At 39.0% G+C, this 23992-nt stretch overlaps 1 protein-coding gene across 10 annotated transcripts in view; it reads right to left on the bottom strand.

Moving 5' to 3' along the window:
- The window catches only part of lama2 (laminin, alpha 2), a 189922-nt gene that overhangs the window by 130686 nt on the left and 35244 nt on the right, over positions 1–23992 (bottom strand). For all 10 annotated transcript variants that reach the window (XM_044168817.1, XM_044168814.1, XM_044168815.1 and 7 more), the window contains exons 2-5: positions 21163–21333; positions 18655–18767; positions 5179–5230; positions 4155–4345 (exon numbers count right to left, since the gene is read on the bottom strand). In XM_044168817.1, coding sequence (XP_044024752.1) covers positions 4155–4345; positions 5179–5230; positions 18655–18767; positions 21163–21333 — 527 coding nt within the window. The remainder of the gene's footprint in view (positions 1–4154; positions 4346–5178; positions 5231–18654; positions 18768–21162; positions 21334–23992) is intronic.

Raw genomic sequence — 23992 nt, 5'->3', positions numbered from 1 at the left:
CCAAAGAAACAAGGAAATGTGTTTTTAGATAAATGAGATGTCCTTTCCTCTGAAGCGTCACGTGAAGCAGCGCCCATTTCTGATTACGGCGGCAGCTGATCACAGCTGGATTAGCTGTCACTCAGCTTTAACAGCTGTAGAGACTTTTGATGGAGTTTGTGTCTGCACACATGTGCACTGTGCTAATACTAAAAAGGCACACAGTTATCACTGCCACAGCAGCAGTGTTTTCTCTCTGTAGCCTGTTATCTGTTTAATAAACACCTGCACATAAATAACAACCTGCATTCTATATTTATACTGTGTCCTGCTCAGAGGTACAGGAATCATTTCTACTGGCCGAATGCGTTTTTATTATTTATTCATTATTTGCATCAGTATTTATTGATATTCTGATTGTGCATTCATTATTGGATAACCCAGAATATGACTATGGTGTCTTTTGGAAATGATTCATTAGGCTAAATGTTTCAGGGAAAATTGAAATTATGTAACTCATATGAAACCAGACGCTCAGAAATTACCAGCCTCACATGTGACTGAATGGAAATGACAATAAATTATGTAAAAAAGTGTTTCTTGCTGACTCTCCTACTCTCTCTGACTTTAATTGTATCAATAATAAAAGTTAATGGTGGAAAGAAATTAAAAGAAAAATCTTTCTAATAAATGAAGAAAGTTGTTTGGGGTTCTTTTGTTGTTCAGACCTACAATTAACACATTTTTAACTAGATGGTGAATCAAAAAACAAATCAAACATATAACTTGGAAGTGATACACTTGAGTTTAATCTGTTATTTGTCTTCACTTCGGTATGAAAGTCCAGCGATAATGTGATGTATCAGATCAGTCCGATCAGCTGCATCGTCCAATCAATAACTGATATCCAAGAAGGGGGCATGTCGGCCAGTGAAATACTTCCGTGAAGGCTGCTCTCATGGCACCTCGCTCATGGCTCCTCATAGATCCCTCCTCACTCCTCGATACTCACTCTTCGGAGCAGAAATAAGAGCTTTGAGACAGCCTTCAAGATAGCAGACGAGAACGACTTCCGGTTCAAGTGAGGAGCAAGGAAATATCAAATAAGAGACTTGGGATGTACCCAGAGACAAAGAAAACATCCTACATTCACACAGTAGGGCTGACACCTTTTATCAGAGCCTAATCTTGTGGAACACAAATAAAACTACACAAGTTAAACAAGTTTCTGTTCTGGTGTTTTTATAACCTGACTGATAAATAACAAAGTAACTAAAACACTGGACTATGAGTAATAATTTGAAGAATTGGGAATTGGGAAACAGGAGCTAGGGAAATGGGAGAAAGCAGCCATTTTACAGACACAAAGTGAGCAAAAGAACAAGCTTGCTATATCACAATAAGTGGTACCCTACAAATTACTCACAAAGTAACTTGAAGCTATTTCACAAGTGTTACAAGAGTCTACTGTGAAGTAAAATAAACCAATGCACTCACACACTACAGGCAGAAGCTTACATCCCATTTCTCTAGGTGAGGTAGGGCGATTTTAATGCACCCAGTAGCCCTACAAATTAAGTCCATATTGGAAGATTCTGCACCTCATGATTTACATCCATAGCCAACATTATGTGTAGTGTGCCCTACATGCAGTAAGGCGAAAAGTAAAGATGTGAGTGGGTGGTTGAGGGGCGTGTAGCACGTCAGCAAGTAAGACTTTCATGCAGGAGACCGCAGTTCGCATCCTGCCTTTGATCTGCAGTTAACGTTCGCCATTTTATTAGCCATAACCACAAACCTTCCCTAACCTTAACCATGCTGTTGTTGCCATATGCAGAGATTGTATACAGCAAGAATTTTAAAATATAATAAATATAATCCGGGCTTTGGCAGAATCGTCCAATTTTGTCGTAATCTTTCACCCCGAACCCAGTAATAATAACAACAGCCCCAGTGATTGTTTCTGCGCACTCGCTGGTCCTCCCAGTGACTGCACATTGTTATCAAATATAAGCCCATAACTGATGATGCACAGTAAGATTACCATGATGCAAAATGAGGCTTCTATCCACAGTCTGTTGCTTTTCTTCATGAGGACACCTCATAACATGGACACTGGTAGACATTAGAATTTTGTCTACCAAAGACATTTTCTATTAACTGCCTTGCTCTGCCTTTATATCAGTGTCGAAGAAGAATAAGCATGAATTTATATTCTGTATCGCCAATAATCAACAAGCAGCCACATAACAAGGAATGTGAGGTTCTGTCTGCCTGCCTGTCCGTCCATCTGTCTGTCTCACTAATGTGGCAAAAAGAAACATTTGGCATCTGCAAAAAATTCTTACAGAGTGGGTGGACCGTGTGTGTGTGTGTGTGTGTGTGTGTGTGTGTGTGTGTGTGTGTGCGTGTGTCAAGGGGGAAGACTTGATGGGTGCAAGCTGCACACTTGGAAGAAGCGAAGGAGATGGTTGTGTATGTGTGCATGTGTGTTGAGTGGTGGGGTGACATTGTGAATGTGTGTGCGATGCTGTGACACATCGCCTACAACTCATTATGGTTTCACTGTGATCAGACGGCTAGGGAGCTGTCAACCCTGCGCGCGCACACACGCACACAGTACATACACACATTCAGACACCTCCGTCGTTACTTGCAGCTCTTGACATCTCCCAGCTCGCACCCCCTCTAGTGCTCCCCCGCAGGACACAGACACACACATACATTACAAACACATAAGAAGACACACACTGAACACGCATGCATGCAGACGTGCGAGCATGCACACACACCAGCACCCATGTAAATGCGTACACATATTCAGACAGACATCTACAATTAGAGGCCTGTGTGGGAGATGTGTGATTAGTTTGTTTTTACCGCGTGCGTGCGTGTGTGTGTGTGTGTTCCGCAGTCCTCTCTCTCTTCATTAATGTCAGTTATAGCAGGCTTGGTCCTCTGTTCTCACTGGGTGCAATCACACACACAGCTGATCTAAGCAACATAACAGTAAACAGTGGTGTGCAACATGTGTGTGTCAGTGTAAGTGTGTTTCACAATTTTCACACAATTTCAAATATTAACGGTTTTGCTCATGTTAAAAGAAATATATCCACTTTTTAGAAAAAAAAGCTCCAATCTACTTATTAATCTGAAACCGGACATGTAGCAATACTAGACTGATGTCTTTACGAGTGCTTCTATAAAGCTTCTACAAACTTTTTCTGTTTTATATGGTTTTTGTGTTGATTCTGTACAGTTGTATACAGTAGTATATCTGGTGTCATGAGTTGAGCTTATTCTTAATTCATTTGCCTGCTTATGACCTCTACCTGCTTTGGATTTTTTCCTGCCTGCATGACTGCCTGCTCCCTTTTTGGATTTGTTTTCCTTCTCTGGCTGCTTACCTGTTACTGACCATGTTTTTGAACAAAGACCATGTAAAATGCCTTTTACCTTACCTGCTCTGCATCTTGGTCCAGCGTTTTGGTCCGCATTACAAGAATTAGAATTAGACCAGAAATGTCACAACTGGCCCTGTCTTTCAGGTGGTGATCAGATTGTGTTCACCACAGACTTCGAATCAAAAATGTTTTGGGCTCGGTGCACCTAGATCTGGGTCTGGCCACTGACATGACAATGACAAGTGGTACATCTTTGTGCATAAAAGTATTTGTACATTTATATTTATCTAAAAAGGTAAATGTGTGCCAAATGCACAATAATGTACAAAAAACAATACTTTGCAGGCATAGATTTTAGCAACCCAAGTCAACTAACTAAACTCAATTCCACCTAACCAATTTTAACCTTACTCACCCTTCTGAGACCCAAGCAAACCCAAGTCATCCTGCATCAACCCAGCTCAACCCAATCCAACTCAACAAAGGTCTATCTACCCAAAACTCAGTTCAGTCTAACTCAATGAAATTTAAGTAGACCTAGCAAAATCTAACTCATTGTACTCTACTCACCCAATCAACATTTTCCAAACCTAATCCACCCTAACCAAACTTGACTCAACCCATTCCATCCCAGCCTGAGTCAACCCAACCCACTAGCACCATCCAAAACTAAACCCTACTCAACTGCAGACAATTACAATTACATGTCAGTATTTACCTGTCTGTCAATTACAGTGGCAGTGTAACAACTTTTCTAGCTACAAGTGTTACCTCTCCGTTCTCCAGAGGGTGAATCTTTGAATAAAAAGATGTGCAGATAACTTCATCATCTCTGGTGTAGGATGGATGTCCTGTCCGTGGATTAATGTTGAACCTTGTCAGGCACTCTGTGTCTGTGATGGCGTAGTACTGCCAGGGTTCAAAGGTCACACCATCTATTGAACGCTCTAAGATCCAGTTACCTGTGGACAAGAACATTGGTGAAGAAAATGATGATGAAATGCTTCAAATGTGTGATGTGGACAGGAGAAAAGATCAATAAAAATAATGGACATCCAAGACTGCATTTAGGTCACCCTATTTAAAATACATAGAAAATTGACAGAACATTCAATTCCACATATTTCTTGATAGCTTAGACCAAAACTCCGATAGTCCACCTCCTGAATTGATTAAATGTGAAGTGAAGAGAGTCCACTTAATGGAAAAACCAAATAAGCAAATTAGATGGCACTAAACAGAATATATACGAACTGCTACCAACACTATGAAACACTATGCAACTATCAAGATATGCCAGTTTCATTTTATTTAAAACTTAACATTAGCTGATTAGCTGCACAAAATCTGGCCATCTTTATGCACTTTAACTTAATATTGAAACATGTGGCCAGTTCGCATTATTTTCTATCTTCAGTTGTCATTAATGTCTTTCTTTTAAAAAGTTTAATATTTGCAAAGGGATGTGTAAACCAAAATTAACTTTCAAATGGTTTTCATGTTGTTTTATTGTTATGTCTACAAATCAACAAGAGTTTTATGCTTTCTTTTGTGTAATGATCTCTTTTGCCCATGTGTATGAACAGATGGATCCCTTCTTGCTCATTGCTTGATCAACTTGATCACAAGATTTAACAGTGTTATTCATGAGTTTTCCTGCCAAGAGACAATCATACTGAATTTGGCAAAGATATGGTTCCTGTCCAACTTTGTTAGTTAGGGTAAAAATTACAAAGGTTAACACCTGGAACATTGTGTTGCTGCCTAAATCCAAATTATGAAGCAGAATGCTTACCTGGGCGAGGTGAGTTGGCTGCCTTTACGATCACATAAGCGATCTGGAAAACCTGTGAGAAACAGAGAGAGGACAGAATGAATGAAAAACAATTTAACCTATAATATACAGGTACCTGTATATACAGGGAGAAGTGAGTGACACTTTGGTTTTCCATTGGAACACTAGGTTTGTATCCATTATTATAGCAGACCTAGTAATTGTTATAGAACTTTAAAATGTGGTGGAAAAAGAACTCATGCTAGTTGTCATCTCATTTTTATTGGACCTGCTGACACAAAATCTAGCATTATACTATCAGTATTGTAACAAATTGGGTAAGCTCCCCTAAATCCAACACTTTCAATGTACAATAACGTTTGCTGACCCAAGTTCACGTTCACGTTTCTTTGACAATTTTCAACAAAACAAATACATGGACCCTTTAAAAGGATTAGATTGATTCACTAACTTACTTATCACACATATATTATAGCTGTGTCTGAAATCACTCACTTGTTTACTCACTCACTTCTCCCTGTATAAAGACACTTGTTTTCTCTATAGTGAGCAGCTACTTTAGATTTCGGACACTTGAATAATCATCATTTTGGGTTATCACCAACAGGTGTAATGTCGCACAACAGTTTTGTTCATAAAATGCATTGTGGGATTAGGACTGCAGAAAGTAGCCAATATGCCATGGGCACTGCTTTTTTGTTCCATTGTAGGAACTTTTGAGGGCACTGTATAGTAGCATAGCATAATTTTCACACTCAGAATCCACATACACATAAGGTAAATATAGGGCACTATATGGTAAATAGGGAGTGATGTTTTCACACATATAAAAAGTTGTTCAGTTTTCTGTTACAAGTGTATACCACTATAAACATGGTCCGTTCTTGGTGATTATAGTCCAGACTATAAGTATGACAGCTTAAAATGGAGAAAAAAATGGGAAGGAAACTATAAAGAACCATTTAAAAGGTGCAGTAGGCGATTCTAATCCAATACACATATTTTTGTCCGGGCCACACAACACTATTCCAGCCATGATTTGTGTGTCAGGTAACGTTAAATTACTTGCCCGTGGACATTCAGCTTACTTTCTAGTTTGCCAAGATATGCTGTTGTTGTGATGTTTGCTATAGTAGAAGGAGCCTTGTGAGTATCGCTGTCTGGAGCTAGTGTACTGGCTCTAGTGTACTGGCTCCGTCATGTCCTGTCTGGCTGTTAGCTTTGCAGCAGCAACTGTAGGGACAGTTTGCTGACCCACAACGTAGCTAAGCTAACCCACAACCTAACTAACGTTAGTTATATTACTTGCTGTGTCGTTGTTCGCTCTATATCATGGTATTTGTCATGGTATTGGATTTCTCCAGAATCGCATACCCCACCTTAAAGCATGTTGAAGTAAATAAAAACAATATTGAATGTGACACCTGCATATGGTATGTTTATTGCCTGATTTTTATCTGGAGTTTTGAATTATTGATGTTTCTTCATCTTCACCTTTTTAATATTCTAAACAAATACTGAAATTACAGATTGTTTTTCAATAAAATACAATATTTGTTCAAAATGACTTCCCTTCAGTTTGATCACCAATTAGACAGACAGAGAAAGACAAGCAAACATTAGATGTAGGTCAAATGCTGACTCCCTGTCTCTCTTCAACACCCTGTGTTTCACCCCGTCCTTTCTGAGTATATCTCTCTTTCTTCTCGTGATGTGGGAAGCAGTGTCACATTGCAGCAATTAGAATAGGGAGAAAGCTACCAAGTGTGTGTGTGTGTGTGTGTGTGTGTGTGTGTGTGTGTGTGTGTGTGTGTGTGTGTGTGTGTGTGTGTGTGTGTGTGTGTGTGTGAGAGAGAGAGAGAGAGAGAGAGAGAGAGAGAGAAAGTGTATTTCAGGGTAACCTTATAGCAGTCATTCAAACCAAAAGTGAATGTTACTTGTATTCACATCGAGGCTGGGATGGTGTGTGTGTGTGTGTGTGTGTGTGTGTGTGTGTGTGTGTGTGTGTGTAAGAGAGCTCTCAGTGGTAGCTTGTAATATGGTGACAGCTTTGGGACAGCTAGGCAGCTCCAGCAGCTAAACATAGATGAACACAGCTAACTAATGCAGAGTGTGTGTGTGTGTGTGTGTGTGTGTAGGGTTGCAGTATGTCATATTCTCTTTTGATCAGTTGTGGATCAGACGAGGGATTTTTTTTGCCTTTAAAGCTCAACACAGCATCAACAAATAAAACACACCAATAACTGTCCTGCAAGAAATCATACGGCTGGTAAATGAATATTTATCTTGCATCCAGAATCAGAATCAGCTTTATTGGCCAGATATGTGTACACATACAAGGAACTTGACTCCGGTTTTCCGTTGCTCTCTATGTACATACACAGAAATAGACATAAATACAACTAAAAACAAGGACGACAAGCTCAACAAGGTAGACAAACATTAAGCTACTATGTGCAATACAGATTATATATATATTTATTTATTTAGTACAAAGTACAAAAACAACAACAGTAACATTTGTAAACAGTAAGAATTAGTGCAATGGTACCAAGTGCAAATGGTGAAATGAAATAAATATGATTAATGTAACAGGTTGCTTTATATACATGAGGTAGGTGGATATACAGTATATACAGCGTGTGTAGATTTAAAAAAAGATAATATTTACATAAAACAATGAGATAAATTTACAGGTACAGTTGATGTTTTTGTCAGGGGTTATTGCACAGGGATTGTTCCTGACACTATGTGACTGTTCATCAGAGTGATGGCTTGTGGGTAGAAACTGTTCTTGTGTCCGGTTGTTTTGGCGTACAGTGCTCTGTAGCGCCTACCCGAGGGGAGAAGTTGGAAAAGGTTGTGACCGCAGTGTGATGGATCTGCAGAGATGTTTCCAGCCCGTTTCCTGACTCTGGACATGTATAAGTCCTGAATGAAGGGCAGGTCTGCAGTCCCGACTGTCCGTTCCTGTCCTGTTTGGTTACCAATCCAAACCAGACAGTGATGGATTATTGCAGAGTAGAACTGGATCAGCAGCTCCTGAGGCAGGTTGAACTTCCTGAGCTGGCGCAAGAAGTACATCCTCTGCTGGGCCTTTTTGATGATGGTGTCGATGTTGGACACCCACTTTAGGTCCTGGGGCATTGTGGATCCCAGAAACCTGAAGGCTTCCACAGCACAGGCTTCCACAGGCTTCCGTGTTGTTGGATATGGTGATGGGGGGCAGTGTTGGGGGGCTTTTCCTGAAGTCCACTGTTATCTCAACAGTTTTGAGAGTGTTCAGCTCCAGGTTGTTCTGACCGCACCAGAGGGCCAGCTGTTCAACCTCCCATCTGTATGCAGACTCGTCACCGTCCTTCCATGACATCCATGACATTTAACGTCGTAGGTACGTTTATGGTGAGTCCACGTCATGAACAGATCATATTATCAGCCTTCGGTATAAAATTTAATTGGCTAGATTCTCTTTTTAAACAGATTTATTTATTTTTTATTTTGTTCTGTAGCCTGGTTTGGCTCAGACCAAGTCTTGGTCATCTCCCTAAGAGGACAGATTGAATTTTAAAAATTGAAATCAGAATTGGTCTTCCCTTTTTGGAGTCAAAAATTATGTCAAAGTGATTTTAAATTCATTATTAATACTTTTTATTATTAAAATAAATCTTTGGAGAAATATCAGAAATGCTCATTTACCCTTCAAGCCTAGAAGTGGGTGTGTCGGTATATGTCTTTGACAGCTGAGCTGGCAGGGACACGTAGACAGAATGTCAATAAACTTGCGCTAATAAGGGTAGCTTTGGTCTTTTTGTTGAAAAACGCAGCTGAAACAACTCCTGTGTAGACATGCCAGTAGGCTGCTGTCTGCCTATGACAGAAGGTGACATTACTACTGTAAAATGTACTCTCTTATCTGTACTTGTGATTCTAAAATAAACGACTGACTGAATTTGCTTATTTTTATATTGCATATTATTTCAGATAGAAATGTTGACATTGCAGAGGAGTGGAGGCAAATTACTCACTAAGTCCTTAAAGGCTACAAAATTGCGTATATCTCCAGATATGACATGATTTAAAATCTCACAAGTGATTTTAAATACTCAAAACAATACAAATGAATGTTCATTTGCACATAGTTCTCATGCATATTATTGCAGAAATCTTACACATTTGACAAGAAATTGTCATGATTTGCCAGGGAACGGCCTTTGGCAGATATTTGAGCGTAACAGCCAAATGAGCACTTAAAATGTTTATTTTAATGTTCAATCAGTCCAATTAAGCCCTGTGTCCGGTATGGTTGGGTTGCCTACAATTAAATGGACTGTGAAGAATCCATTTTGTCTCAGCGTGATATGGACACACAGTGACAGCGGTTTTACTGAACAGCTGGTGTTTACCGGCCATTCACATGGAAACGTGTTAAAATCTCTCTGGCCTGATAAACTGGCATCACACTCTAATTCCAGTTAGTATTTCAGCTAATTATAGCAGGATCTGCACACAAAAGGCACAAAAGACTGATCAGAAACTAAGTGGAATAAGACTGTAATGAGACACAAAGACTTAAAACACTGACAAAAAAAAAAACAAAACAACTTTTTTGTTTTGAGATCCAGACATAAACACACACAGACATGCAGGAAGACAGGTAGAAATGCCATCAGAGCAACAGACCTGGTATGTGGACTCTTAAAATTTACTGTCACTTCAAATGAAAATGTGTTAACATCTCACTGGACTAATAAAGTAGCTTTTGGCCCAGTTCTAAATAGTGTGAATCATCGAGCATCCCTGACTGCCAAACTTAGTTCAGGCAAACAGGCTGGAGATATTCACTGGAGCCACACAGTCATCACATCGCAAGATCGTTCTGCTTTTTCCACTGAGCTGCCACTAAAAACAATTTGGGGAGATGTTTTGGATGCTGCAGTATTTTGAATGATAGTCTCTTGACAGCTCTGCAACAAATACATTAGAATAGACTTCAATATTTAACCAAATTGCAGGAAAAATAATATGAAATATAAAAAAGACAAGTTATTGTGTTTTTCACATTGTCTTAAACAGTGGAGAGGCTGCAGTGGAGTGCAGCATATACAGAAAAGGTCTGGTGTGTAACAGCCAATTGAAATCCATTCTCTTTAAGTCTGCCTCTCTGTCTGAACTGCCAAAAACACACACAAATAAAACAAATGCATACACAAACACGCTCGCTCACAGACTTGGTCGTAATTTGGCCTTAAGCTTTTTAAATAGGCTTTAGTCTGCACAAAACACCAGATGCTGCAATCTCTCCCACGTTCTTGCTTTGGCCCGAACTACTGTCAAACATAGACCAACCAAGTTTCATTGGGTACAGCATATGTTTCATTTACCTTCTCTCTGTTATGAATAAAGATTTTTTTCTAGCATTAAAAGCTCTGACCACATATCATTCTCATGTTCCTAATTATTATAAAAGCAAAGAAAAGGAAGTGTTTCTCTAGCCACTAGGTAGGCAGTGTTGTTAAGTTTGAGGTATGTTTCCCATGACCATTTACAATAGGAAATACACAAAATGTCTCCTATAAGATGAATATGCTGTTTTCTTTCAAGCATATATGTTATCAAGCTATAATTATGGTGGTTAAAGGCTCACTGAGTCCACGAAAACCAGTGGACTCCAAGCTTAAGCATCTACCTTATTAAGGTGTCCTTGACCAGGACACTGACTGCAGACTGTGGTAAATTGGACTGTGATTATTTTAAGTTGAAGAGTTAAGGTTTAAAGCTGCAATATACAGTGAATTGGATATTAGAATAACTTTGAATACAAAGTATAGCACTGTCATTGGTCTGTTTCATTGGTCTGTGTGTGTTCATGTGATGACATCCATGTGCTTGAAAGTGGCTTCTTAATGATGTTGGCACCATTCTGAGTTGTGTAACATTCACTGTACTGTAGTTGTGGTTGGTAGGTGAAATGGGTGAGGCTCATAGTGACAGAGCATTTAAATATTATATCAAAGTATTACCTTATCTGTAACCGCGAGAGTATTATTGATCAAAAAGGCTGATTACAGTGTGTCTGGTTCCTAACCAATTCAAGTGAGCATATTCGTAAGTCTGAGAGTCTGAAGTTATGTTGGATAAGGTTGGGCTTGCCCTCTGTTGTTATATAGGATCTGAAGCTGTGAGTCCAGATTAAGACAAGACCAGAATAACAAGAATGTAAAAAGCCATATTTAACTTAACAGCACTGAAGGCAGGAGAAAGGAGAATTTCCCCTCAAAGTATGATAGAAATCTCTCAAATCATATAACAGAAGACAGCTGGCTACCCAGACATGTGAACTCCATTCATTATTTTTCCCCATTCGCCTTTTCTAATGGTATCATTAACACTTTCTCTAACTGATCACTCAGCATTGGTGACAATAAGGTCAGTTATCTCTGTCAACACTATCATCATTTTCTAAATGCTCTGTGTCACCATGTTTTCAAATTGTCCCACTTCCACCCATAAGCTTTCTCTAAACATAAATGCAGTTTCTTCACCTTTTAGTGAAACTTTGAAAAGTATATAACCACTGACTGCGTTCTTCCAAAATGCATTTTATGGACATGCAGAGAATTAGTCTCTCTCTGGTTTGATCACAGTGTAATTTCCAACTTTTCATGTAGCGAATTTATGCATTTATGCTAGTCTTTGTGTGTTGAGGTATTTAAGAGCTGTGGATAATGAAAGCACTTTGACTGACAGCCTCTTTCAGGACCCTGATCACTCTGCCAGGTCCTCCTCCCGCCCCTAAGAGAGCAGAGCCGGTACACGATTTAAACACGTCGAACAAACTGTCCATCAATCAAACTGGCCGAAGTATTTCCATAATAACTGCAATTTAACTGAAGCTCCTCTGAAGCTGACAAAAGATTGTTGCCATGGCGAGGCAAGTTTAACCTCTCATGGTACAATAGTCCTGATACATTTATTAGTAATTTCTTAATCTGTATGCATACTAATGACTAAGCCTTCAGCAACACAAGACTTCACACATTGGAGACGCATGGCTGGAAAACTTTTAGTTTGATATGGAATGACTGGAGGTATAACAACCTAATAATAAAGAAAAATAAAAAGTGTATATATTATATATTTAAAATGAAAAAGAGTTAGACCTGTAAATTAAACCTTAGAAACAACCAGAACTTAGAAACCAAGCTCTCATGAAGTCAGAGATAGTTTTCAACAGGTATCTGCAGAGGACTTTGATTGTCAAGTCAGATGCATCTGCATGCAAAATTACAATTCAAGAATTCATCTAAAAATGATGACAAACATACACAGACATCAACTGTCTCTCTCACACACACAGTCACACACATGGACCTCCGCTCCCACTCTCTCATTATTTAGTCTTTCTATCCAGAGAGGCTCAACAATAACAAGAGAGGAAATGAGGGTAGTGATGTCACAGGCGATAACCACACACAGACACACACACGCAAGCCCACTGTCATTTTCTGAGTGAGATGACTGAGGTCGCAAGGGAAATTCAGTGCACTGGAGGGTAAATAGCTTTCCGTCGGACTGATCAAGACTCACACATATATATACACAGAACGCCCACTGAAGAAGGCACATGTTCACACATACACACACAGACATCAATGACAGTGAGTATGATCTTCAATCAATTTTGTATTGATCAAAGAAATAGAAGTAATAAACTGAAAGTTACGTGATGAAGGATCGTTTTCAGTCTTTTCCGATGAAGTTGGTTGTAAGGCAGTTTTTAATGAAAAAAAAAACTACCAGAGGCCTGGGAGGTTGAGGGTTCTGCGCAGTATCTTTGCTGTTCCCAGTACTGCACTCTTCCGGACCGAGATGTCTGGTGTTCTTCCAGGGATCTGCTGTAGCCACTCCTCCAGTTTGGGGGTCACTGCCCCGAGTGCTCCGATGACCACAGGCACCACTGTTGCCTTCACCTTCCAGGCCTTCTCCAGCTCTTCTCTGAGCCCTTGGTACTTCTCTAGTTTCTCATGTTCCTTTTTTCTGATGTTGCCATCGCTTGGAATTGCCACGTCAACCACAACGGCTTTCCTCTGCTGTTTGTCAACCACCACGATGTCAGGCTGGTTCGCCATTACCATTCTGTCAGTCTGGATCTGGAAGTCCCACAGGATCTTGGCTCGGTCATTCTCTACCACCTTGGGAGGTGTTTCCCACTTTGACCTTGGGGTTTCCAGTCCATACTCAGTGCAGATGTTCCTGTACACTATGCCAGCTACTTGGTTATGGCGCTCCATATATGCTTTTCCTGCCAGCATCTTACACCCTGCAGTTATGTGCTGGATTGTCTCAGGGGCCTCTATGCACAGCCTACACCTTGGGTCTTGTCTGGTGTGGTAGATCTGGGCCTCTATTGCTCTGGTGCTCAGGGCCTGCTCCTGTGCAGCCATGATGAGTGCCTCTGTGCTGTCCTTCAATCCAGCCCGCTCTAGCCATTGGTAGGACTTCTTGATATCAGATTATTTGGCTGAGGCCATTGGCCTCAAGGGTGATTTTCCACAGCCTCATCGAGTTTGCAATGAAGTCTGTTAGAGTCCTGTTGATGTTGTACATCTCTAAGCATTCAGCCATGATCTTATCTTTCTCGTTCAGCGTGATTTCTCTTGGAGCTTCGTACCCAATCTCTGGTTGGGGAGCTGCTGGTTGCTCCCCTCTGACCTGTAGTCCTGGCTCCCCCTTGCCGTAGCATTTGTGTTGTACCTCGTCAATCTCAAGTTGTGATAGCAGTTGCCGCTTGTGGATGTTGGAACACTGAGCTACTAGTTGCTTCGCCGTAAGCCTCGAATGTGGGTTTCGAAGTAACCATTCATCCCACATCCTGTGCATGTAACCCCTCTGACTAGGGTTACTGGAGTAGTAGCATTCCAACAGAGCCTTGTTATCGCATCTCGCCCATTTCCGTCTTGTTCCAGTAGCCCATTTGTCGTCTCGATGCCCTGGTTCCTGACGCAGACCTTGTTTGGCCGGGCGACGTCTGAGCCGGCATGTCATGTATTTCATCATCACTCATCATCATCATTAGGCAGCATCGTCACTAATATATATATATATATATATATATATATATATATATATATATATATATATATATATATATATATATATATATATATATATATATATATATATACCCACCAACACTAAAACCACATTCATACTAAACACTTTTTTAAAATTCATACCATGATACTGTGTCTGCACAGTACATTACTGATGACAAGAAAAAAATCAAGTGCTAATGCCAAACCAGCCCAGTATCCTTACAATTTATGGTAACGTTAAGGGCCAAGGCGGGAAGTACCGAGCCCTGAGACTGTCCACCCAAGAACAGCAGCATCAGTCGCTTCAGAAAGTGCCTCAAAATGTTCAGGAGCAAAGGAGGAAGTAAGGTGACCTTGTTATAGAGCAAAAAAAGTCTGCGTGGAGAGGAGCTCAGGGTGGATGGATGGGTCAACAAACATTGGACTTTAACACTGGAGACCACTGTTTGTTTCCCATTACCAACATTTTTTTTTTTTTAAAGCATGACCATGATCGTTCCATAACCTTAACCACTCGTTTGTTATGTAACCAAGATGACAAAGGTCCCTTAACCTTAAGTACTTAATTTTTACTTATTTTTAACCCAACATTGTTCTTTCACTAAACCTAACCAAGTTTTTGTGCCTAACTCAAACCAAACCTTATTTTTCACCAATGATTTGTAACATTTCTGAAAGGCACAGACAAATGATGTCGTCCTGCCGGTAGGGGTGTCAGATCAGAAAATGCTTATGTGTTGTGCTAGAGAGCATGGACAAACAATGTATTATCACCAACGTTTTTTGGAGGACTTGTTGTGCGCCCTTTATGTAGCGAGGTGGAAAGAAAGGTGTGGAGGTCAGGGTGATTGGAAATTTTCCGCATCAGACTTATGCATTATTACTCGTTGATCTTTCCGTTACCTTAACCATACTGTAGTTGATGCACAGATATTGTAGAAAGTGAGAATTACAAAAACCATGACATTAAAGGAATTCCCCAAGTTTTGAAAAGTTTGTTCAATATTGATTTTTTCATAAGTTTGTTCTCTTGACAGGTTTGTGACAAATATGGCAGGTCAGGTCTGTAAACTGATAATCCTGAAGATCATTTGTCTTTCATGGGGGAAACAGCAAATATGGCAACAGATAATAAGAGTGGCAGTTAGTCAAATGAAAACCTTAACAATTACTACTGTATACTGATGGACAGCTTTTTCATGGAAATAAATACACATTATACAATGCTGTGGACATGTCAAACACAGCCATTATATGAAGATGACTGTTAAAGCTGAATCGGCTCAGTAGGTGGTCACTGAGAAAAAGTACACTGGTATTAAAAAGCTTTTAAAGAACCTGCTCGTGACAAATGGAGCAAGAAGAGGATTTTTTCCCCCCCATACTTTCACATTCTTTTTTCTTTATCCAGCTGTCAGTGATTATAATCATTTTCTCATTCATTTTTCTGTGCATCTCAATGTAAGTTTGACTGTGGATAAGAGCAAGAATAGTGTGTGTATGTTTGTGTACATGTCAGTCTCCTGCTCCACACGCTAATATTAAGGTCAGAAGCAGTGGTGGAATCTAACTAAATACATTTACTCAAGTACTGTACTTAAGTAAAGTGCAAGTAAATTCATTGATTCATTGGCCACACCACTCCAGTGAGAGGTGTGTGTGTATATTCTGCAGCCACACAGTGGTGAAAGGTGTGATTGATGGGCCTGAAGCCATTAACATGTCAACATGGCTGCTGTTCTGCTTCCTGTCCAGAGATATAATTATGTTCTACGTATGTGATGGTTAGCAAAAAAAATTAAATAAATAAAGCTCACCTCAGTTTTGCCTGTTACTATTTTTCTGTTCTCCCTCTCTCTGCCTCTAAATTCAATCCCATATGAATAATAGGAGGCTGACCTGAAATATTCCAATATTCACTTGCTACATTAGTATTCGACTCTCAAAGACAGAATTCAAAGCTGTGTTTGTTTTATTATAATTTTTGGTCTTGTTTTGTTTATTCTACACACTGCACTGACTGCAGCAGAATCATGCTGTGACTTAACAGGTCTCGATCGCCAATGAGCTGTTTTGATTGGGTGTTCAACTTATTAATATAGTACAGAAAGATTACAATATGGAAGGCGGAGATGTTAATTGGGATTCTGCTCATTGAGAATTTAGCCAGCTGCCAAAAATTGGGAGTTTCTGTTTTTTATTGCTGCTGTTGCTTGCTGATTTGCCATTTTAATTGTTTTAGGATGTGAGAGTTTGAAGACTATGCTACTTTGTTGTTGGTTGACTCTTTACTTAACCATGGTGTATAAACTGATGGCTGAATTTGCTGCTGCATCTATGTCTTTACTGCTCTGTTGCATTGGAATGCATTTTTAGACTTTGTCAGGTCCTCCACAATGTAAAGAAATGACGTTAAAACATTGCCTTCAGGTTTTGGGTTTTAGCTTTTAGGTAACATGAAGTAATATATTAAGTTAGTGACAAGGAAAGCCTGTAAAGACAACAATAATGGACTGGTAAATGGACTGCATTTACAATATATAGCACATTTATTCAAAGAGCTTTACATTTTGCCATCCATTCACATCTTCGTTAGCCTCAAAGTTTTTTTCAATAAACTAAAACTTATATCCCTCTGCACTGTGGCTTTATGTCCTGTTTATTTCGGTTTCTTTTTTTGTCATGGTCTTATGTTTTCATTTCTCTGTACGTCTCTCTTTGTCCCTCATCAACGTTCCATCTTCATTTTTCCCCAGAGCTCTTTTCTAACTCGCTACTTTTTGATAAATTTAAGGCATCTTTGCAGCGCATTGTGAACAGAGGCAGAAAAGATGGGAGAGTGACAAAGATCTTGACCCAGTCCACTGAGACCACAAAAATGTACTTTAAGACGACAAAGCCGTCAAAATGTAAAGAGCACACTCTGTTCGAGCAATATTCATTTATTATTGCTAATTTGTGGTACTTCAGGCTTTTGTTTCATTGATGCTTGAATCTTTGTTTTAAATTTCATTTCATGGCATTTTTGTCTAGAATACTGGCTTTTTTATTATTAATCTAAAATGAATCTGTTTTTAACCTTTGGAGCAATTTTTGATAGGCTTTTCTTAATTACAGGGCTTCTCATGAACTGAAGTCTCTCAGCCTCATTAGTTTTATTCTCATGACATCTAAAGAATTATAATCTGGCAGTGTAATCTGTTTAATCACACTTCTAAACTAAAACTAGATGTCCTTAATCATCCCATGCCAGTACACAGCCTCTTAATCACTGAGAGTCCTGCCAAGCTTTCCAAATCAAAAATGGAAACCCCATTATTTAAAGACACGCATGCTTATGAATGAATGATTGATAGCAAAGTTGGTTTAACTAATTCCAGCACATCACAAGTTACCAGAGCCCAAATGCATCTCTTGAAAAGCTTATTTTGTCAACAGTCCACAAATCCAAAGGTATTTGTACTTTACATTTCATAATCTGGCTACAGGCCAAGCCATATCAGTATATTATCATTGTATTATCTCACAGAAGGTCCTGGGTTCAAATACACCAGCCACCTGGGATCTTCCTGTGTAGAGTTCAAAATTCCCCATATGGGAAAATGTAGTGTGAATGTGGTTTTCTGTACATACATGTGCTACTGCTGGCATCTTGAGGTTCTATGTCATCCTTAACTGTCCTTCCATCTTTTTAGGGAGTTCCTCAACTCCTTAGCTTGGGCTGGGTCTGCATCCATCCTTTGCAGCCAAACCAGCCCAATAAAATATGTGATATGAGACAATACAGATACAGACCTTTATTATTATTAGTTTAAACTAATTTGATATTTGTTCTCCTTATTTTGAGATGAATTATACATTTTATTTTTTTCTTCATTTTCTTATATTTGTTTCCTTTGACAATTTTTTTCCCATCATTCCCATGAATGAAAATGCACCAAAAACTGTATACTGGGCCACTCACACCAACTAAAATTGCACAGCAACTAAGTTATTCATGTTTTTGATGCTGTTAAATGAACCTTGATAAATGGAAAAAGGTAGTTTGCCTCTTCACAGAGAATGGAGGCTGTGGTCAGGTTTGATTCATGGCGGTCACAGTGGATTCCAATTATTACAAGTCACCATTAAAATCCTTTGAGACCAACATAAATCCAAGCCAACCACAGCTGTCATTCTTTGTGAAGGACTTTATGTAGCCACCTTTTAAATGGTACAGGGAGTAAACGTTTGAAATTCAGAAGACATCTTAGTTTAGGTGTCTTCTCTGTAGTAGAGTATTGGTTTAAGGTTGGGGTAAGCCTCCAGGGAATGTATGTATAAGTCAATACAATATCCTCACAAGTTTAGTATTACAAGTTGTGTGTGTGTGTGTGTCTACCTGTTTCAAGTCCAGTGTGATAGTCACATAGTGGTACTCCATTCCATTCTTGATAGAGGGACTTTGCCACCAACGATTGGTCCCATCTATAGCATACTCTATGGGATGATTCTCTGTACACACACACACACACACACACACACAGACACAGAGAGAAAGAGCACATCAGTTGTTTCATTCTATTCAAATAAAAAAAAAAAAAAACTAAAAATCATTTTTGTCTTGAATCCAGTGTTGTTCTAAGGGGAAAATGTTTCTCTCCACTATTTTTCTAAAATTCTGGCATTTCAATTATTCAAGGCCGGACATCAAAAGCACATTTTTCTACCTAAAAGAAAGAATAATAGATTTCCTTTCCATTTGAAATTACTTAATTTCACTTCTGAATTAAAGAAATGTCACCCTATTTGCTATTGTGGCCACTGTTACTACTGCACACAACAGTGTTAATGGAACAGGTAGGTAAAACATATTATTAGTTTATTATATATCAAAGGTCAATATGCAGAGCGTTTATGTATGCAGGATTGTTTCGGTGTTTACATGTGTGTGAGAGAGTATTTTTAAGTGAAGATGTGGTGTTTCAGGTTGACTTGAAGCTGTCTATCACCAGGCTACTTATGTATGACATTTCTGTTAAAAACCATGGCAACTATCACTAGCAAAATGAAGGAGCTATATATCCTTTAGTAAAATTCCTTCCTCTCCCCTCTTTTTTAATCTTATTTCCTTCTGAGGCTGAAAAAGAAAACAGAATACAGATTTCTTACATTGCAAGTAAATAAAGGATGACCAAAATACTGAAATCCTGTAAATAACCGTTCAGTAAGTCCGTCTGTCTGCCAGAAATCAGTCAATTAATCGGTTAATCAGTAAATTGGGTCAGAATTCCTCCACAGTGCTGTAAAAGACTCATTGCAAGTTATTGCAAATGCTTGATTGCAGTTGTTGCTGCTAAGGGTGGCCCAACCAGTTATTAGGTTTAGGGGGCAATCACTATTTCACACAGGGCCATGTAGGTTTGGATTTTGTTTTCCCTTAATAATAACAATCTTCATTTAAAAACTGCATTTTGTGTTTACTTGTGTTATCTTTGACTAATATTTACATTTGTTTGATGATCTGAAACATTTAAGTGTGACAAACATGCAAAAAAATAAGAAATCAGGAAGGGGGCAAACACTGTACACTGTCACACCACTGTATACCATCTTATATCTGTTCATAAAATATGAAGCTCGGCCCAGGAAACCTTTAGTTTAGTTTAGCATAAAGCCTGGAAACGGGGTAACAGCTAGTCCGGCTCTGTCCAAAGGTAAAACAATCCGCCAACTAGCACCTCTGAAGCTTGCTAATACACACATTTTACATTGTTTGTTTAATTCATGCAAAAAGTGAAGTATAATAACAATTTGTAACTATTCAACAACTCATTGTGACAACAAGACTCCCTGCCTGGTCAAGAAATAGTCCACATAACTTCCTGTAAAACCGCAACTTGTCATTTCTACACTTCGGTTTTTGTACAGATTAGACAAGCAAGATACAACATGTTAATTGTTGAGGTCCCCGTAAAAAGATTGTTTCACATACAAACAGAACTAGGCTAGCCATTTCCCCTTGCATACAGTTTTTATGCTAAGCTAAACTAACCGTCTCCTGTGTCCAGCTTCATATTGGACGGACAGATATGACAGTGGTATCCATCTTCTCATCTAACTCTCAGCAAGAAAGTGAATTAGCATATTTCCCAAAATGTGGAACTATTCCTTTAACAGTGAGCAAGTCGGTCATTCAACTGATCACTCACATTAAATAAATCAGTCTTAGGTCTTAGTATTAATGGAGATAGAAGTGTTTTGAAATGACCATTTCGTTCTCGAGTTTCTTTCTTTTATTTTTCACCTCACTCTTTTCAATCTTTTCCTTCTATTTTTCCTTACCCCCTTTTTGCAGTAGTACATCCTTTCCTTTTTTCTCTCATCATGGTTGACTAATTTGCCGATTGGTAAGCTAACTAAGCCAAGCTAGTTAAGCAAGTAGCAAAAACTAATTGGACTCACTAGCTGACTGATGACTGATTAAGCAGTTAGTTGACTGACTAATCACTGGTTACTAGTTTAATAACTGACTGTTTCACTGACTACCTGAATGGTTGGTTGTATGACTGGCTGAGCGTTTAACTGCATCATTTGTTGACTAAATAACTGACAGTCTAGTTGGCTGTTTGAATTATGATCGCAGGCTAATTTTGTGTTGTCATCTTGTCATTTTGCGATTGATTCATCAGTTCATTCGGTAATTATCATTTCAGACAAAGTGATTGGTTAACATCTGGCCAATTGGGCTGTAATTAACTAATCTAGCATGATTAATTATTGTAATCACCATGCCTATAAAGTCGTGAGAAAGAGAGAGAGAGAGAGAGAGAGAGAGAGAGAGAGAGAGAGAGAGAGAGAGAGAGAGAGAGAGAGAGAGAGAGAGAGAGAGAGAGAGAATCTTTCTTACCAAATGGTTTTGTACTCCTTTGGTTGCAGATTCGACACTGAGGGTTTCTAACAGGCTGGCCTGGTACATGTTCCACCAGCTTACAGAACATCTCTGGACCCGATGAACCACAGGTAGCATTAGCTGTTATATCCGCCATGGATGCCAGGTTCAACACAGCCGGGAATAGTCCTGGAAAGAAAACACAGGCAATTACATAAAGAAATACATGATGAAATGTATTAGTACGGATGTCTGTTAGACATTTAGATGCAGCAGCTTTTCTCTTTCTGGAGTAAAACACTCAATTCAACTTTATTTATATAGCACCTTTCATACAAACATGCAGCCCAAAGTGCTTCACAATACAAAACAATGTTAAAGGTCTGATTTTGGGAAATACACTTGTTTATGCTTGACACACACAGTGTGTCAATTTGTCAAATTGATGTAAATTTTTTTCATTTGGCAGTGAGAGTGAGAGTGAAATTGCAAAAAGTTCAGCTTAATTGTGTAGTAAGATCATCACTAATCACAGGTTCAAATCCATTCAGAGCAGTTCAAAGAAAAAGTCAGGCTGGCTTTCTTCTTCGAAGCAAAAAAAATTTGTTAAATTTCCAAATTGGAATACAGTAGGGGTTATTAGGACCATCCAGCACATCTTGCTTTGCTTACAGGGTTTGTATTTCAAATCATTAAAATTATGTTGGTTTCTCTGTGTAGCCTTGTTCCGAGTGAGCCAGCTAACGCTTGTATGTCTGTTGTACTGAGGTTATGAGTAATTAGCATGGAACATGAGGGGGAGGGCAGGTGTTTTATATCATCCAAGTTAGTTAATCTGGGTGTATTTTCAGCACAGTCTAATGCAGTTAACATCATTTACCCCTACAGATAGCGAGAGCCATATTCACTTCATCTTTGGATGAAAAGAAGCATTCAGAGAACATCTTTGGCCAGCTTTCAACTGCACAGACTTTGGGCAGTGTACTGCTACTATATCAAAGGACTATTCATTTGCATTATGTTGCTCAAGCAATTTTTTTTTCATTTCCTGTTCATGGATATTTTTCACTGCAGGAACAGAATGTAAACTTGAGGAGAACATATATTATGGAAAACACAGGATTTTTTTCTAGGATATTGTTGGAAGCCATCAATAAAGTTATACTATGCATACATTACTTTGCTTTCCTCCCTAGTGCCCTTATGGGTGGTTGTGGTATTAAACAAAAAACCTCCTCCAAGATATGAGAGTAGAGCTACATATCTTAAATTCTCAAAATCTCATTATATTAAACTCTTGGAGCCAAATGACTATAACCAAGGGGAGTAAGCTCCAGCCATGAGGGGCTCACTACGGTGCAGGGTGAACCTTTTCTCCTACCATCCTGGAAAAAGAAAATAACGTGTACTGTAATCCCTGCAAGATTTTATCAGCAGGACAAGTGTTTTGCTGGAGAGCCACAGTGGCTGGACTTGCTTTTAGGGCTGAAACTAACACGTATTTTGATTATTTGCCATTTATTTTCTCAGTCAGTTAATCATTTGAATTATGAAATGTCAGAAATTAGTGAAAAATGCCCATCACAATTTTTTTAAAGCCCAAGTTGATATTCAAATAGCTTGCTTTATCCAACAGTCCAAAATGCGAAAGACATTTTGTTTACTGTCACAGAAGACCAAAAAATATATATATTTGAGAAAATGGAACCAGTGAACGTCGATTTGTTTTCTGTAGACTAGTCAATTAATCAACTAATAATTTCAACTCTACTTGCCTAGGAATAGTAATTAAATATTTTCCTCTCCTTTCCCAATGAATTTAGGACAAGGTATGAAATTAATTTAGATACAAATAATTGTATGTATCATATTGTTCAATCAAAAGCACTTCTGTAGTATGTGCACATGCTATAAAACGTGTGACTGCTAACAGCCAGCAAGCCACGTAGCTTGTGTTATCCAAAGAAGAAGTAAAGGAAACTGATCACCTCAGGAGCAGACAGCTCTAAACGAAATGATAGGTATTTATGTCTACATTTCAACACCACAAATGCACCATGAGACTGCGTACAATTTGTATTTTGTCTTCTAGGCATGACTCATCTGTGTTGTTCTTGTAGTAAAAGCACATTAGTCTCAAGAGTGACTGGCAAGCTTGTTGGACTTAAAGTACTGGAATGCTCAACATACTGCTCACATGGTTCACATTTCCTGTTTGGCAAACACACACAAACACATGCACGTACGTATGTTACGTAAGATATCCCAGTCCTGGTTTAAGGTCAACAGCTTTTATAGTTAAACAACATGTGAACTGATATACAAACATAGACACATAAATGTACAATAACTGTACACAAGTGAGACAGACAGGAAGGGAAGATCGGATGGAAGGAGAGAAAAACAGAGCAGAACCATTTGTGAAAGTGTGCACGGTGTGTGTGTCCAGATGGGTCCAGCTGTTTGGGTGTCTCAGATGTTCTTCACAGTTCATCAGTGTTGACACCTGGCCAAAGTCTCTCACATGTGTGTACACATTCTCACACAACTACTCACAACTTATATACACTCAAACACACATGCTTCCAAACCTCTTAGTTATGATATCTGAGAATCCACACCCCTGAGGGAGCCCAGATTTCCACAACAGTGTTTTCATAAAGGAAAAGTTCTCACTGTGTAATGTCATTTGTAGCAGTTATACTTCTACAATTACGTCCATTATTAATTCCCTATAGAGCACATTTACACATAAAAAAGGTGGGGTATGCAGTTCTGGAGAAATCCAATACCATGACAAATACCATGTAATAGAGCGAACAACGACACAGCAAGTAATGTAACTAAC

Source organism: Siniperca chuatsi, linkage group LG16 (genome assembly GCF_020085105.1).
Source record: "Siniperca chuatsi isolate FFG_IHB_CAS linkage group LG16, ASM2008510v1, whole genome shotgun sequence".
Taxonomy (NCBI): Eukaryota; Metazoa; Chordata; class Actinopteri; order Centrarchiformes; family Sinipercidae; genus Siniperca; species Siniperca chuatsi.
This window is presented reverse-complemented; position numbering and strand designations above follow the sequence as displayed.